Source organism: Sus scrofa, chromosome 8, assembly GCF_054392235.1.
Source record: "Sus scrofa isolate SSC_HxYL_T2T_F1_AM1 chromosome 8, Sscrofa_HxYL_maternal_Yorkshire_Landrace_v2.0, whole genome shotgun sequence".
NCBI lineage: Eukaryota > Metazoa > Chordata > Mammalia > Artiodactyla > Suidae > Sus > Sus scrofa.
The window spans coordinates 41,991,062-42,007,636 of NC_139390.1; the positions used below are offsets into that span (position 1 = coordinate 41,991,062).

At 42.7% G+C, this 16,575-nt stretch overlaps 1 protein-coding gene across 28 annotated transcripts in view; it reads left to right on the plus strand.

Annotated features, from left to right (window-relative positions):
• The window catches only part of LOC146400448 (mast/stem cell growth factor receptor Kit-like), a 91,553-nt gene that overhangs the window by 35,131 nt on the left and 39,847 nt on the right, over positions 1–16,575 (plus strand). For 13 of the 28 annotated variants that reach the window (XR_014813745.1, XR_014813744.1, XR_014813747.1 and 10 more), the window contains exons 2-5: positions 3,941–4,210; positions 8,041–8,322; positions 9,384–9,520; positions 13,969–14,137. Coding sequence is in view for 13 of the 28 variants with exons in the window: in XM_084973868.1 (XP_084829994.1) it covers positions 3,941–4,210; positions 8,041–8,322; positions 9,384–9,520; positions 13,969–14,137 (858 nt within the window). In the remaining 15 variants the exon portion in view is untranslated. Of the gene's footprint in view, positions 1–3,843; positions 4,211–8,040; positions 8,323–9,383; positions 9,521–13,965; positions 14,138–16,575 lie in introns of those variants that run through there. The other 15 variants (XR_014813742.1, XR_014813743.1, XR_014813746.1 and 12 more) reach the window with 2 other exon arrangements.

Consider the following 16,575-nt stretch of genomic DNA (forward strand, 5'->3'; position numbering starts at 1 on the left):
AGGGAACAGCAAGCAGAGAGATGGGCATGGCGAGCAATGAAGCGTGTTTGCAGGATCCTTAACTTCAGAGTCTGTTTGATTGGAGATGCCAGTTGAGTCCAGAGGAAACAGCTAGGAATTCATCCCAGGGAAGTATTTTGTAAGCAGTACATGATAATCGGTGTTAGCTGCCTCTGCCTCTGTGTGGGTTTTTGAGGCTGGGAGTAGGGTTGTTGAAAAGGTGGTGTTTTAGGCTGGTGGATCTTGGGGTTATGAGGGAGGATGATTTGGGGGTGGGGTGAGCAGAAGCTGGAGACATCTTTCAGGAAAGGATGTTGTGTCTGTGACGTCGAGTGGCTAGTCTGCGGGTAGGGCAGCAGGAGTGGGAAGGCGGACAAGGATGTGTGGCAGAGGCTCTGGGGAAAGGTTGCTATGATTTGCTGCCAAGGAGGGAGAAGTTGGGCAGAAATCTCTTTGGGAAATGATGGAACTCTTCACATCCATAGGAAGTGAGTAAGCAGGACTGCTTGGAGGGAAGATAAGAGATTCTGTTTTTAGAATAATTGTGTCTGGTGTTTACTATGTGTTTTCTATGTGCCTGCACCCTGTTCCGAGTGCTTTACATAATAGCTTTATGAAGTTGGTGCCTACTTTCCAGAGGAGGAAACTGAGGCAGAGGTGATTAGTTACTTCCAAGGATTACGCACTCAGTGGCAGAGCCCGGGTGCAGAGCTAAACAGTCTTTTTCTTTTTTTTTTTTTTTTTTCTTTTTTTCTTCTTTCTTTTTTTGTCTTTTGTTGTTTTTAGGGACACACCTGTGGCATGTGGAGGTTCCCAGGCTAGGGGTCGAATTGGAGCTACAGCTGCCAGCCTACACCACAGCCATACCAGATTCGAGCTGCTGTCTGCCACCTACACCATAGCTCAGGGCAACGCTGGATCCTTAACCCACTGAGTGAAGCTAGGGATCGAACCTGCAACCTCATGGCTCCTAGACGGATTGTTTCTGCTGCTCCATGACGGAAACTCCGCTAGACAGTCTTAAGAGCCAAGCTCTTACCGCATTGCTTCACTATAATAACAAACATTTATTACAAATTGTCCAGTCCTTGCATATATTTATCACATGTGGTTCCCATAAGAACATTGTGAAATGAGGGTATTTCTGTCATCATTGAGGTGACAGATCTCCAGAAATCAGCCATATTTTTCCACCAGATTGTAATACATACATAACCCCTCATGCGAAAATTGAATCAATTGAAATGTATTGCAATCTAAATTCTTCAAGAACTTTTAGATTGAATTTACCGTCGACATCGCTCACGTTGACTTGAAAGGACTCCTTTTTAAAAGAGGACAAATAATTGAAAGAACAGTGTCTCTGTTTACTGCTGTACCCATTTTCATTATTTAATGCTCTGTATGACTTTAAAAATATTTGCTACCACTTCCTTGCAATAATATTCTGGCTCCTCTCTTTAGACGCTGAGCCACGTGGGCACACACAGTCTGTAGCAGTTCTGTTGTTGGTACTTAGTAACATTTGATGATTATAGTTGACCTCTTGTATCTTGTGTGAATCAAGGCTGCTGAGCGTCTTCTGACCTGGGACATCATGTACTTTGTACTTTGTGTGACATCATGGAACCAGAGTCCCTGACCATGGTTGGAAGATGCCCAAATATTTGTCTGGATAACAGACTGGAATTGAGACTGATACACACCCTCAGGGGCAACTTCATCACTTCTTTAGAGAACCCTTGCTCTGTCCCTCTCCATGGATTCTGTTTCCTCTATCTTCTCATGTCAAAGGCTTCCTTTTTTTTTTTTTTTTTTTTTAATTTTAAACCTTATTTGACTACAGATTTATTTCTGTGCTTTCTCTTGCCACAGCTCTCCAAGGAGAGGGCTACATTTGCAGCCTTTAACTTTGAAGCCAACAGAACTGCCCACTCCACTGACACTGGATTTCCTGCGGTGTCTTTCTAACCACATCTGGGGACCTGGGTTCGTTCCTTTTGATCTTCCCAGCATCTGCCCTAGAATCCACCCACCTTCTCTTTGAAACCTTCTGAGGTGTGGCCTTCTTTGCCCCTCTAGCCTCTCCCCTTCCTTGGTGGTGGTCTCATTTTTTTTTTTTTTTTTTAATCTCTCTTGACTCTGCCTACCCCCTCTTAGCGGGAAGAGCTCTCCAAGAATGGTACACACGGTGTCCCTCTTTTTTCCACAAACTCTTTCCTTGGATTATTTGATTCTGTCTTTGAACCTCACAGGTATGGCTCTTCCTCCACCATCTGAATTTTGGGTCGTCAGGTGAGAAGTCCATTTACTGCCCAGATAGCACCAGGGAGCAGGTCCCTTGCTCTCCCATCCCTGTCCCTTTCTGACCATGTGTCCATCTCTGCTGCCATCTTGAACTTGGGGAGAGGCTTCCACTGTGGCTGACTCTTGCTGCCTCTGCCTCCCCCCAACCCCCGCTCCTTCCTCCACCTGGCTTCGATGGCTTTTTCCTCCTCTTTCAGAAGCCATGTTAAGTCTTGTCTCTGACCTTGTATTGTAGATGGCGCACAAATCCCAGGCACATGAACCGTTCCCTCCATGATCCTGCAGCAGTGTTTGCAAGCTCCCTAGGGAGCTCAGTTATCCTGCTGCTCCAACCCACCTCACCTAGCCCGGGTCCGAGTCGACCTTTTGTGTTTTTCGTGGCACTGTAACCATTACCGTGCTCTTCTCGACAGTCTTTGCCTCTTTGGTCTCAAATCCTTACTGTGGGTTCTATGGCTTTTGCCTACCTGAGGACCAGAGCTTTTCGCTGGTCTTTGTTGAATCCGGTTGGTCTCTAGTATCTCACTGTGCGTGAGTGTTTCTGTGGCATCTAATCTATGGTACAGAGCTGTCTTCTCTTTGGCCTCTTCTGATGGTGTGAAAGTCCAGCCCCTTTCTTTTTCTTTAGCCCAAAGCTGTATCTATGTTTCGTTATTCTGACTTTGAACACTGTGTACTTTAAGCTCTGGTGTGTAAGGACCCTGGGTCCCACCTGTGGATTTTTTTTTTCCCCCAGCACCTCCTGAGATGCTTTTGCAGATCACAAGTAACGAACAGATTCTTGCCTTCATGCAACGGATGCATGCATGCACAAATGAATGGCTGAGTTGGCCACTATGAATTTTCTAAGGTTCAAGTTTCATATTCAGAGTCTACAGTTTGTATCTTCTTTTTCTTCTTTTTATTTACTATTATTTTTTAAAGTTCCATTGAAGTATAGTTGGTTTACAGTGTCATTACAGTCTGTTTCTTTAAACTAGTTTCCTGTGCAGGAAACCTCTTACGGCATGAGGTTGATCAGACTTCAGCCCAACCTATGCCCTGAAATATCTTATGGTCTGATCATTAAGATTTTCATTTTCCGCCTTACTGTTTGAAAGGTATAGTACTCCTTTTAATGACCACCACCACATAAGGAGAATTGCATAGAAATAACTGAATTCACAAAGCTTCATGAAAAACCCAAGCTATGTCTATTCAAGGTCATGTACATTTTTGCCAAGAGAGACAGGCTGACAGTGTTTTTGTTTTTTTTTTTTAATAGTGTGAGATTTTGTTTTTGTTGTTTCTAAGCTGGATGTCAGCATGTCAGTATCATTGCTGTGGCCCATCATCAGAGGGGAAACTTGACCCCACTGTATGTTTAACCCAGAGAAGGCCGGGGCATCCAGCGAGTCTCGGCTTGCATACCAAGGGTGACCCTCAGGATGAATTGAGGGTTGCGGAAAATAACTTAATTTTCTAGATGAACTTAGGAAACTTTACACAGAACCCTTGCACCATAAATAGCTGGACAGCTTTGTCCTATTTTTATTGTCGAGTACACAGAAGATGGAAATCAATATTGGAAGAAATGCTTTATTTCGCCAGAGAAAAAGATCATGTTCAACACGATTTTCCTCTTTCTTGGCAGGCTCTTCTCAGCCATCTGTGAGTCCAGAGGAACTGTCTCCACCATCCATCCATCCAGCAAAATCAGAGTTAATCGTCAGTGCTGGCGATGAGATTAGGCTGTTCTGCACCGATCCAGGATCTGTCAAATGGACTTTTGAGACCCTGGGTCAGCTGAGTGAGAATACACACGCAGAGTGGATCGTGGAGAAAGCAGAGGCCATGAATACAGGCAATTATACATGCACCAATGAAGGCGGTTTAAGCAGTTCCATTTATGTGTTTGTTAGAGGTAAGTGCTCGGCTTTCTTTGATGCTATGCTTGGGGAACTTTAGCTCCTGTCCTTAATTATGGATGACATATAGATGGCTGAGTCATAGAGAGAATATTACCGGCGGGGTCTAGAAAGCTTAAAACAAAATTTGCTTTGTTCATTCCCCCCTCATCTTTCGATACATGCTGGCGAAGGTCCGTAAGGTGGTGATGCTCTTCTAATGAGATTGCGGTGTGGTTGGCCCGTTTGTCCTGGTGATGTGAGTAAACCCTGTGAATAAATTAGGCCCTTTGGGAAGGCGGCATTTTAATGCCTGCAGATTCCAGATACTCCCACTTAGTAAAAACACTTCAGGGAACTAAAGGCCTCAGCAGACCCACACTTCAAAAGAATCGACCCACTTTGAGGGAGTGAATTCCAGTCAGCTAAGCTCCCCATGTCTTTCCTAGATTCTTAATAGAAGGCAGTTCATTCATTTAAAAAATCGTGACCTCCTAGAAACAAAAGGAAAATGGGATCTTTGGGTTTCTAGACCTCATTTCCTGCAATGAATTCAGTGATTCATCTGCATTTGTGTTTTTCATATCCTGGCCAGGAGGAGGTTTCCTGGAGGGTCAGGTGGCGGGGAGGGGAAGGGGAGGGCGGAGTCTCTTTTTGTTGATGTAAAAATTGAAGCCTTTCACGCTTAAGAGACATACCCAGGTTCTAGGAGGAGAACTAGTTTCAGTTCCAGTCCTGGGTTGGGACCTGGCTTGAGGTTATCATTGCAATCTCATCCATGGCATGGCAGAAGAAGACTGAATACAGTTATCCTAGATGGTCCTTCTGAGTAGCCTCTAGGGTCATAGTTCCTCACTGCAACTCTTGGATAAGATCACCTGCTCTGTCTTCCTTATGTAATTGTTATCAAGGAGACAGAACTGTGCCAATTCTAGCTCTATCAAGGGTTGGCAGACTTGACTCTCAAGTTTGCTCCAAAGAAGGTTGCCTTCCCCAAAAAAAAAAAAAAAAAAAAAAAAGGGATTTCCGGTTATGGCTCAGCAGAAACGAATCTGACTAGCATCCATGAGGATGTAGGTTCGATCCCTGGCCTCGCTCAGTGGGTTAAGGATCCGGCATTGCTGTGAGCTGTGGTGTAGGTCACAGACGAGGCTCTGACCCTGTGTTGCTATGGCTGTGGTGTAGGCCAGCAGCTACAGCTCCGATTGGACCTCTAGCCTGGGAACCTCCATATGCCGCAGATGTAGCCCTAAAAAGACAAAAAAGAAAAAAAAAAAAAGAATGCTGCCTTGAAATGGACTCTGCCTCTCCTAAATTGACCTGTTACTCTTTCCTGGGCAGGAAGCTGAAAAACATAGACAGGTTGATAAGCCACAGCTAGCCTCTGGGTATGGTTCCATAATTGCTGAGCCAGCACGTGTTCTGTTCTTTGACCTTCAAAAAGGTACTCTCTGATTTCCAGGTGGTAATGAAGTATCATTCTGCTTATTAATAGGATGGGTAGACCTCAGAATAAAAAGGGAAACAGCTGCATTAGCCAGAGCAGTCTCACAGAGCTCACAGATTTCCTGCGTGAAGAAGTCATTCTCAATAACTTAGAGCTATACTTAATTATCACAGATTTAAGACATTTGGATGCTTCAGTAATTTATCTTACAGCAGTGGAGAAGAAAATCAGGGCATTGTTATAGGAACTCGGCTCAAGTGACTGAGAAAGCATAGATGGAAAAATAACCAACTATAGCCTCGAACCGTATTTCAGCCACTATGAGATCATTTATTTGCAGAATAAATTAGCAAGGCTGGGATGTGCATACTTTTTTGGAAAACTCAAAATTGGTCAGAATTGTGTGCTAAGTGTGTTTCAGTTGTGTCATTGATTTTTGTGTACCAGCTGATTTCCAGATGAGAAGGACAATTAAAAAACATTTTAAGCGCACTCTGTTGGCCCAACCCTGTATCTGTACTGTCTTTACATGGTACAGGTGGCAGCATATTGTATATACGGACCGAGATTTGTATTTGCTTATATGCAAATTTGCTTATATACAAATACAACTCCAGCTCACGGCTGGTATCCCGGCATAATTGTTGTTGTTATTATTATTTTGTTTGTTTGGTTTTTTAGGGCCACACCCACGGCATAGGGACATTCCCAGGCAAGGGGTCGAAGTGGAGCTGCAGCCACCCGCCTACGCCACAGCCACATCTGTGATCCACACACAGCTCACGGCAACTGGCATAATTATTAATAGTACCCCCCCTGCACTCACAAATGCTCTGGTTTAGTTTAGACCATCGAGGATTTGCCATAGCATTTCTGAAACTCATAAGCTCCTCTTGTGCATATGAATTTATTTGGTTTCCAGGAGTTATATTTATACATATCTTTCAAGGAATATGAATAGATGGAGGCCCATGTGTTGTTTGTACTGTGTGGTCTCCTGACAGTTTTCTGATTCTATTCAGAAGCTAGAAGATCGAGGAGACTGGGAACTCTGAAAAGAGGCCCACCCAGAGGGATTAGAAGAAGAGCGCCTTTCCTTGACTTGACTCTCTCTTTTTTCAAATAAATTTTATGGCTGTATCCATGGTATGTGGAAGTTTCCGAGGCCAGGGGTTGCATCCAAGCTGCAGCTGCACCACAGCAGGTGCAGCAACACCAGATCCTTTAACTCACTGCACTGGGCTGGGGATTGAACCCACCTCTGTAGCGACCCCAGCCGCTGCAGCTGGATTCTTAACCCACTGTGTCACAGCAGGAACTCCCAGCCTGGCTTGTTCTTAGACCCATGTCCTTTGGAGAATTAACCTGTTGTGGAAAAAAAGAGACTGTTATCATGAACTATTTGCAGAGTTTTAAGAGCTCAGGTTGTGCTATCAGTCACACCAGGGTTTGAGTTTTGTCCAACTCCCTTAAGGGGAGTTGAGTTTTTGGAGACTTTATAGTTTTTTATCTGTAAAATGGTGGTAATGATAGGGCCCATCAGATTGGGATGGGTTTTTTTTGGTCTTTTTTTTTTTTTTTTGCTTTTTAGGGCTGTACCTGCCACATATGGAGGTTCCCAGGCTAGGGGTTGAATCGAAGCTGCAGCTGCTGGCCTACACCACAGCCATAGCAATGCCAGATCCAAGCCGCAACTGGGACCTACACCACAGTTCACAGCAACACCGGATCCTTAACCCACTTAGTGAGGCCAGGGATTGAACCCGCATCCTCATGGATCCTAGTCGGGTTCGTTAACCACTGAGCCACGATGGGAACTCCCCGATAGGGGTCTTTTGAGGATTAAGTGAGACAGGTAAAGTGTGTAAGGGTCCAAGCTTTAGGGCCTGACACGTGGAAAGTGTTTACTACGTGTTGCCTCTTGTTGGTATGATTCCGATGACATGTTGCCTCTTGTTGGTATGATTCCGATGAATTCTACCTTTGCTTGCAAAGACTCAACCAGCAGTCATTTGAGCCACTAGGAATTGTTATTCTGTAAGGCAGCACTTTATTTTACTATTTATTTATTTATTTTGTCTCTGCCTTTTCTTGAGCTGATCCCTTGGCATATGGAGGTTCCCAGGCTAGGGGTCCAATCGGAGCTGTAGTACCAGCCTATGCCAGAGCCACAGCAATGCGGGATCTGAGCCTCGTCTGTGACCTACACCACAGCTCACGGCAATGCTGGATCCTTAACCAACTAAGCAAGGCCAGGGACCGAACGCGCAACCTCGTGGTTCCTAGTCAGATTCGTTAACCACTGCTCCACGACAGGAACTCCAGCATTTTAGATTTTTATCACATGTTTTCAGTGTCTGTGACCGGCCATTCAAACTCCTGATTGTTGATATGCTGCAGATCCTGAGAAGCTTTTCCTCGTCGACCCTCCCTTGTATGGGAAGGAGGACAATGACGCGCTGGTCCGATGTCCTCTGACGGACCCAGAGGTGACCAATTACTCCCTCACGGGCTGCGAGGGGAAACCCCTTCCCAAGGATTTGACCTTCGTCGCGGACCCCAAGGCCGGCATCACCATCAGAAACGTGAAGCGCGAGTATCATCGGCTCTGTCTCCACTGCTCCGCCAACCAGGGGGGCAAGTCCGTGCTGTCGAAGAAATTCACCCTGAAAGTGAGGGCAGGTACGAGCTCTTGCTGGCTTGCTTCTGGGAGCTGGCATATCCGCTGATCTAAAAGTAGACATCTCTCTTCTCACTGGTCCATGTTTGTATGTCACTTGGATAGCCGCTCTGGTCTTTTCCCCCAGCTTCAAGATAACGCCAGCTGCTCATGAGTTCTTTATTTCACAGTCCCTGTGCCATGTGACTGGTCTACTATGCATGGGCATTTAAGGACATCCTGGGGACAGTATTAAACCTGCTGTCATCAGGACATCCCAAGGTTTCATAGAATTGCAGAGTGTTTCTTCCAAGAGAATCTCCTGGGAAAGCCTTAGTTTTGCTGTTTGAAAAGATTACCATCTAGATGATTGACTCCTTGACTTCCTATTGATCTGTGGATTGACTTGCCCCCTCGGCGGTTTTAATTTTAATGCCTTCTCGGACTGCTCCCAATCGGAGGAGGGAGGCACCAGCTGACAGTGAACCTCGTTATTCACGCAGCATTGGGTAGAATATTGGGTTCCTGGAGGAGATCTAGATTTTGGTTACTTCAGAGGTCACCTGATTCAACACCAGTTGGCCTTTAGCTACTGAGTCGTGATTTAGGCTTTTGAGAAAGGATGCTCGTTGGAATTAAAGAAAGCTCGATTATTGAAAACCTGTGATTTTACAAAACAGGCAAAATGGCATTTTTTACGGCACGTGGGCAAGATGTCTGGTTCACAGAATATCATTGGGTATTAATCACATCCTTACGAAACCATCAAGAGACGCAGAGATGCAGGCCACTTCACTGTCACAGGGCTTCTGCCTGGTTCGAGACAGCCTTATTCAGAAGCATTACAATCTCAGAATAGACTTCCTTTTTCGCTCTGTGTTCAGGAACTTACTTGAGGGCTGCACAGTTTAATTGCTGCCTTCTTCAGATATGCGAGTCATACGAGTGGGTTTGTACCTTACTTTGTATTTTATTCGAAAGGCCATACAGTGAGCTGGGCACTGCTGAGGAGAAAGTGCTAAGTGAAAATGTCAGGCTGTCACATGGCCAGTTATTTGAGGGTGCGTGTTTTGTTTTCTTCCAGCCATCAGAGCTGTACCTGTTGTGGCTGTGTCCAAAGCAAGCTACCTTCTCAGGGAAGGGGAGGAATTTGCCGTGATGTGCTTGATCAAAGACGTGTCTAGTTCCGTGGACTCCATGTGGATCAGGGAGAACAGCCAGGTGAGCGAATCGCTTGCATTGCTCTTATTGGTGTAAAAATGTGTGGGACGTTTGAAGGTTTTTTCCTTTAAAATAATCTATTTTTTTTAAAATTGAGGTATAGTTGCTTTCATACAGTGTTGTGTTAATTTCTGCAGCACAGCAAAGTGATTCTGTTGCACACACACACATATATACATTCTTTTTCATACTCTAAATGAGTCTATTAATTGTCTTGGGGACAGCTCAGCTGGTGTGTCAGTCAGAGGCGGGACTGTCTGGAGTGTGCTGAAATGTGTATTTCCCTCGCTCACGGCACCGTATGTGGATGTGTACATTCACGATGAGTAACAAAGAAACGTCAGTTTATAAATTTATTTTGCAAAAACCCAAGAGAAAACTTCAGACTTGTTATTCCTCCATGCTGTTTCTTTGAATGACTTTGTGGGGAACCTTTAAAAAATTAACGGTTAACTACCTAACCCCCTGGATTTTTACAACTCTTAGGGAAACTATCCAGGCTAGAAGATTTCAGTGAGAAGTGTTGCCCATTTTTTTTTTTCCTTTCATATTAAAAAAAAAAAAAAATGGCCTCAGATACTAACCAGGAAGCCCTTCCTTCCCCAGCAGAACAGTCTATCCATTTGAGAGATGGATTTCTTTTGGTGTGGATCTGATTTCCTCCTTTGAGGCTGGTTACCTGAGATCAGGTTGCTAATGGTTTTCTATTTGTTTTAGCTGCTATTAATAAAATGATAATCTTTAATCTGAAACATTTGGTCTTGTTTAGGTTATCATTCATTGAACAAATGCATATTGAATGACTCTATGCCAGATACTGCGTTTGGCATATCTTAAAATTGAATAAATTTTAGCCTGTCGTAGTTGAAGTTTCCCCCCCTTCTCTAAATACTCACCTTAATAGCAAGGTCTTTAAAATGTCCACTTTCTCTCATACTTTGCTTTAAGGTTCCCATTGACTGAGTTTTGCATAATTTTTGTTGGAATGATCTTGGCCATCTAGTGGATTTGCTATCACGGTAGTTTTCTTTAGTACACACATGGGTATTATACTGGAAAAAAGAAATATTTCCTCTTCCTCCTGTTCCTGCTCTATATGCAACATTGGCAATTTCATTCCTATTCCGAGAGAGAATCCTTTGCTAAGCAAGTAACCATAGTAATTAGCATAATGCAAAGCATTCTGATGGTATTTGTGTCGACCTGTGATGATACTACCTTGCTAAGTGGAGCCCACCATTGACCAGGAGGATGGAACCGATGGCTCAGAGAAACACATTCTACTTTTCAGATCATATAACCTAATAAAAACAATAGCTTGCGTATGGATTTTTGACTAACCTTACGGAACACAATCCCATACTAACTGCCTTTCTGTGATCCTTCATTTCAGATGAGAGAAGAATTTAGGCTGTGTGTGTGTATCTGAGCCTCTGCGTAACTTGAAAATTAGCCTTTTTGAGACGAGAAATTAAATTGCCCCAGGCAGTTTTGTTCTGAACTAATTTTCCCAGGAGCCCTGCATGCCATTCCCAATTAATCCACTGGCATTGGGAGATAAGCCTTCAGTGTTGGGAGCCCTTTGGGGAAATCCCAGTATGCACCTCCAAGGGTTAAGGCAAACCAAATCACGTGCAAACAATATGGAACGTGTGACTTGCAGATGGGGCTCGTGGCTGTGTGCCAGAGTTCATCCATGAATCTTTTATTGAGATCCTTTGGCTTAATTTGGAATACTTAGCACGGCTAACAGCACTATCAAATTATTTAAAAAATCCATAGTATCAGATTTGGATCATTTAGAAAAAGTTAACTCACAATGAAATTTAGAGTAACATGACTATGGTAGAGTTTTTACATTTGTTTGTCTTAAAACATAAATAGTATTTTCAGTAATGAATCTCGGTTAGTTTTTCTAAGGCCTCTGAACCCTCATGTTTTTTCTCGCTTTTAATTATGATCTTTGACAGGATCCTAAATTATGGCCTTTGGGTTTGGGTATCAATGTTGCATCAATTATGAGCAAGTTATTCTTTCTGGCACCAATATGTTCATTGTCCTGTTTAGCCCCCTAAACAGAGACTCCAGGGATCTTGCAGGAACTAGAAGGAAGATACCGTCAGTCTAGAATAAAGTATGTGATCTGTCCATTGTCACTCTGCCTTTGCCGAGGAGAAGTAGAAGTCTATGACATGAAGGGCTGAAAGAGACCAGAGAAAAATGCCACCTCCCTTTTGCCTCTTGGTAACAATTGCTCTTAAGCAGTGACATGTCAGATTCCTGCCACTTATTAGAATACTCTCTTAGAAGGAAGTATCTTTAAATCCGCACAATGCTCCAAACTGGAAAGCCCTTTAAAGACCTACGTTCTCTCATTCCTTTTTTGAAACAAAAGCTGAGACTAGTGGCATTCTGGACTTGGCCAAGGTCTCACAGTTAACAAAGCAGGTTTCTCTTCTTTTTATTTCAAAGCATTCAACTTTGGTGGGCAGCTCTTATGTGTGCTTAGTTTAGTGTCAGAAAACTTCCCCCCCAAATAGAATAACATGAGAAAAAAAGAGGAATAGATGTAATTCCATCATTGTATTGCAGTGCTGTGCAATAGAAATAGAATGTGAGCCGCCTCGGTAATTTAAAATGTTTCTAGTAGGCACCTGACAGTAAAAAAAAAAAAAAAAAAAATTGACTTTAATGTATTTTATTTAACCCAATGTATCCAAAATAGTTGATCATGTAATTAACATAAATATTATTAATAGGATATTTTACACTACTTTTTCATATTAAGTCTTTAAAATCTGGGACATATTTTATTTACAATACAGATCAATTGGGGCCTATCACCATTTAAGTGCTCAGCAGTCTCATGTGGTTAGTCCTTATAAATGCTGTATTGTTTTTCATGTTTTTCTCTGTCCCCATGCATATGTATTATCACATGGTCACCATGTTAAGGGACACTCATTTTATACTCTTGACATGAAATAAGCATTTTTCTTTCACGTATTCATAATTTTGATACCTGGTGTGTGCATTCAGGTGATCTCCAAGTTTTCACTGAAGTGAATACCTTGGAGCTTTTGTTTTCTTCGAAGTTGTCTCCTTGAAATGGATTTGCTGGTGTTGATCAGGAGTCCAAACATGCTTCCCAGCTGCTTTCCAGAAGGATTGTTCTGACTTACAGCACTGTCAGAATGGTCTGATGCTAACAGGTTCACCCCAGCCTGGCTAGTGAATCGCCCTTGATCTTATTCCATGTCAATACCAGCTTCTGTTGACTTTCTTTTTCTAGGGGCTTCTCCCCTTCCCCCCCACTGTAATAAGAATGTGTTCATGTTACAGAAAATTTGGAAAATGCAGAAAGCTCTATGCCGCTCCCTTTGATCATTTCAGAGAATGGTTATGGTTCATATTATGTTTTTTTCCCAATGACATTTTCCATATAAGAAATCTTTCCATGTCTTATCTGCAGACACATATTAACAGTGGAGTGGTGATATCATAGGAGTAAATGCACAACCTTTTCTCTCATGCTTAAATAATTTGGGGTTTCGTCTTATATATATTATAGAGTTTGGAACTCCCTTTAATAGTTGGCATATTTCTAGACCCCCCCCCCCAAAAAAAGGGAGTTCCCATTGTGGCACAGAGGAAACAATCCGACTAGGAACCATGAGGTTGTAGGTTCAATCCCTGGCCTCACTCCATGGGTTAAGGATCCGGCGTTGCTGTGAGCTGTGATGTAGGTTGCAGATGCAGCTCAGATCTGGCGTGGCTGTGGCTCTGGCTGGTAGCTGATGGCTGGTGGCTGGTGGCTACAGCTCCAACCCCTAGCCTGGGAACCTCCATATGCCGCAGGTGTGGCCCTAAAAAGGTCAAAAGACAAAAAAAAAAAAAAAAAAAAGTTGGCAAAATTCTGCTGGCTAAGAACTAAAGGATGAAGTGTCAAGTTAGTCTTAGACATTATAAGTCTGTTTTTATTCATAAAAATTATAGAAATGTTAATAACAGAACACAATTGTTATTAGTTTTCTTTCAATCACTTGGATATAGAATAGAAAAAATATGTGTGTGTGTATCAGGAACTATTGGTATAAGTATGCTGACTTGTAATACTTATATAGGAACTGTTAAAATTGGGCACTGTTAAAAAAATTTAGCACTGCAGAGATTTGGGAATTATGTATGCTATGGTTATTAAGAAATGAATTTTCATATTTTTTCCAGTCATTAATAATGACCGTCTTTCAATATAATCCTGTAATATGAAATGTTCCAATGACATACTTGTCATGATGTTTTATTATTCTTACTTAAGTAGTGTATAATGAATGCTAATATGGAGGAGTTAATTGCTGCTATTTTTAATTTATGTAGGAAAGATCCTGAATATAAATTTGATGGTAATCTTTGATTTTTTCCCCCCCCTCCTCTCCTGAAACCAGCAGACTAAAGCACAGGTGAAGAGGAATAGCTGGCATCAGGGTGACTTCAATTTTCTGCGGCAGGAAAGGCTGACAATCAGCTCAGCAAGAGTTAATGATTCTGGCGTGTTCATGTGTTACGCCAATAATACTTTTGGATCTGCAAATGTCACAACCACCTTAGAAGTAGTAGGTAAATATCTCTGGGAATGTATAAAATTACTGGTAGTAGTCAATGAAAAAATTACTAGATAGTTTCCTTTTTCTGTTAATAGAATGTTGAACAGATTCTTAGGTATTTGATTATCGCTGAATGAATATATTGCTTCATTCATTCATTCAGTGATAATGAAATACCTAAGGAAATGAAAGAAAATGAAGGTTGTAACCTTTTCCAACTAGAGCACAAAAACACATTCTACCAATTGAGTGGAGGGAAAGCTGCTGGAACATTTTGTTTCTCTGTTCACCCCCCCCCCCCACAAATAAAATGTAAGTTGAGCTCTTCCAAAATTTCTAGTCCTTGCTAAATGACTTGAGTTTAGCAATGGATGGTGCCTTTCTCCATGGAGGAGCTTGTATGCTTTTTCAGTGAGGCTCCCCACCCTTTCGGTTTTTCATTTTATGGTTCATGGACTGCAGCCGCTTTGTAGCAGAAAGGGCTGAATGGAGCTTCTCCTCCTCAGTCCGCCCCTGACCTCACCCTATTCTCCAACCACATAGGCTGTAGCATAAACCTTTGGGAAGGCAGCCTCCCCAGGCATGGGTGAGTGGTTCTACAGAGCATAATCTGAGACCTGGTAACCTGTGCACTTCACCCCATCACACCTGTTATGCACAACTGATTTAGTCTTCGTTGCCCTAACAATCTCACTCAGTATTTCCCCAGCATCTACTTAATGAGAGCGGAGTGTGGTGTGACGTCCAAGATGTTTTTGATGTACTGAAAATAATAGTGATTTTAAAATTAGTTAACTTACACTTTTTTTTGTCTTTTGCATGTTGTTTGCATTTCATCTATTTTTTTTTTAAATTTAGGAGTTCCCGTCATGGCTCGGCAGGTTAAGAACCTGACTTGTATCCATGAGGACATGGGTTCGATCCCTGGCCTTGCTCAGTTAAGGATCCGATGTTGATGTGAGCTCTGGTGTAGGTCACAGATAACGGCTCAGATCTTGCATTGCTGTGGCTGTGGTGTAGGATGGCAGCCACAGCTCCAATTCGACCCCTAGCCCGGGAACTTCCATATGCCACAGATGTGGCCCTAAAAAGGAAAAAAAAAGGAAGTTTCATTCAAGTATCGTTGATTTATAATGTGATTTCTGCTGTACAGCAGAGTGACTCGGTTATCCACGTATATATTCTTTTTCCTATTCTTTTCCATTATTGTTACAGGATATTAAATATAGTTCCTGTTCTCTGCAGTAGGACCTTGTTTATCCATCCCATACACTAGTTTGCATCTGCTAATCCCAAACTCCCAAGCCTTCCCTCGCCCACCCCTAATCTTTTTTTCTTGCCTTTTTTAATGCAACCGTTTTCTCAGTGCTTGACTTTGATGAAGTACTTGTAGGGTGGTGAAATTCTTCATCATGAACACTAATAAAATGACGTGATATTTGTTTTCATTTCTCTCCTTTCCCTCATATTCCTTCAATAATTTATCGGGCAGTATTAGAGGCCTGTGATTTATCCCTCAAGAATCTCAATGGTTTGGGCAGTTCTGCTCATGTTGTCGGAAACAGTATCTCACCAGATGGAGTGTGGAAAAGGCACTTTCCTGACCATTACAGAGCCAGCCCAGAGAAATGATACTACTCTGTCCCCAAACATGGTTGTGAACCATTTATTAATTGGAATAAAAGGCTTTGCTTTTAAAATATTAAACTCCATAAGTGCTAATTTGCTAAGTTGATTAGGGAGCATGTTGATAGATCAGCTTCAGCTCCAGAAAGCAATTAGTAAGGATGTTTTGAGCATATCGTTGTATGTAATCTGATTTTGAAAATCCATTCATCAATTTCCAAGAATATAACTGTGTAACTGGAAAGACTTTGGGCCCTGAAATCTGAATCTGGCTCTGTACTCTTTTGGCAGCTCATTGGGATGAGACAAGAATAGGAAGAGACGAGGAGGAAAGTACTGTCTTGAGGGCTTAGAGTAGGACTTGGTCACGGCACAGGGTGGCGCCTACCTGGTTTTGAGTTGGGACTCTGCCCCTTAACTTTCAAGGGCACCCCACGTGGACTCTGCCTGTGTTTTTTCTTCAGAGAAACACTGCCTCTAACTCCCAAGGCTGTGGAAGAAAGAAAGGCAAGAGATTTTATACATGTACCTGGCATACTGATTGCTCTTCATTCAAGGTTAATGTATCACTAATTTTCTTTCTCTCTCTCTCTTTTTTTTTTTTTTTTTTTGTCTTTTGTCTTTTTAGAGCCACACCCATGGCACATGGAAGTTCCCAGGCTAGGGGTCGAATTGGAGCTACAGCTGCCGGCCTACACCACAGCCACGCTAGATCCGAGTCGTGTTGTGACCTACACCACAGCTCACAGCAACGCCGTATTTTTAACCCACTGAGCAAGGCCAGGGATCAAACCTGCAACCTCATGGTTCCTCGTCGGATTTGGT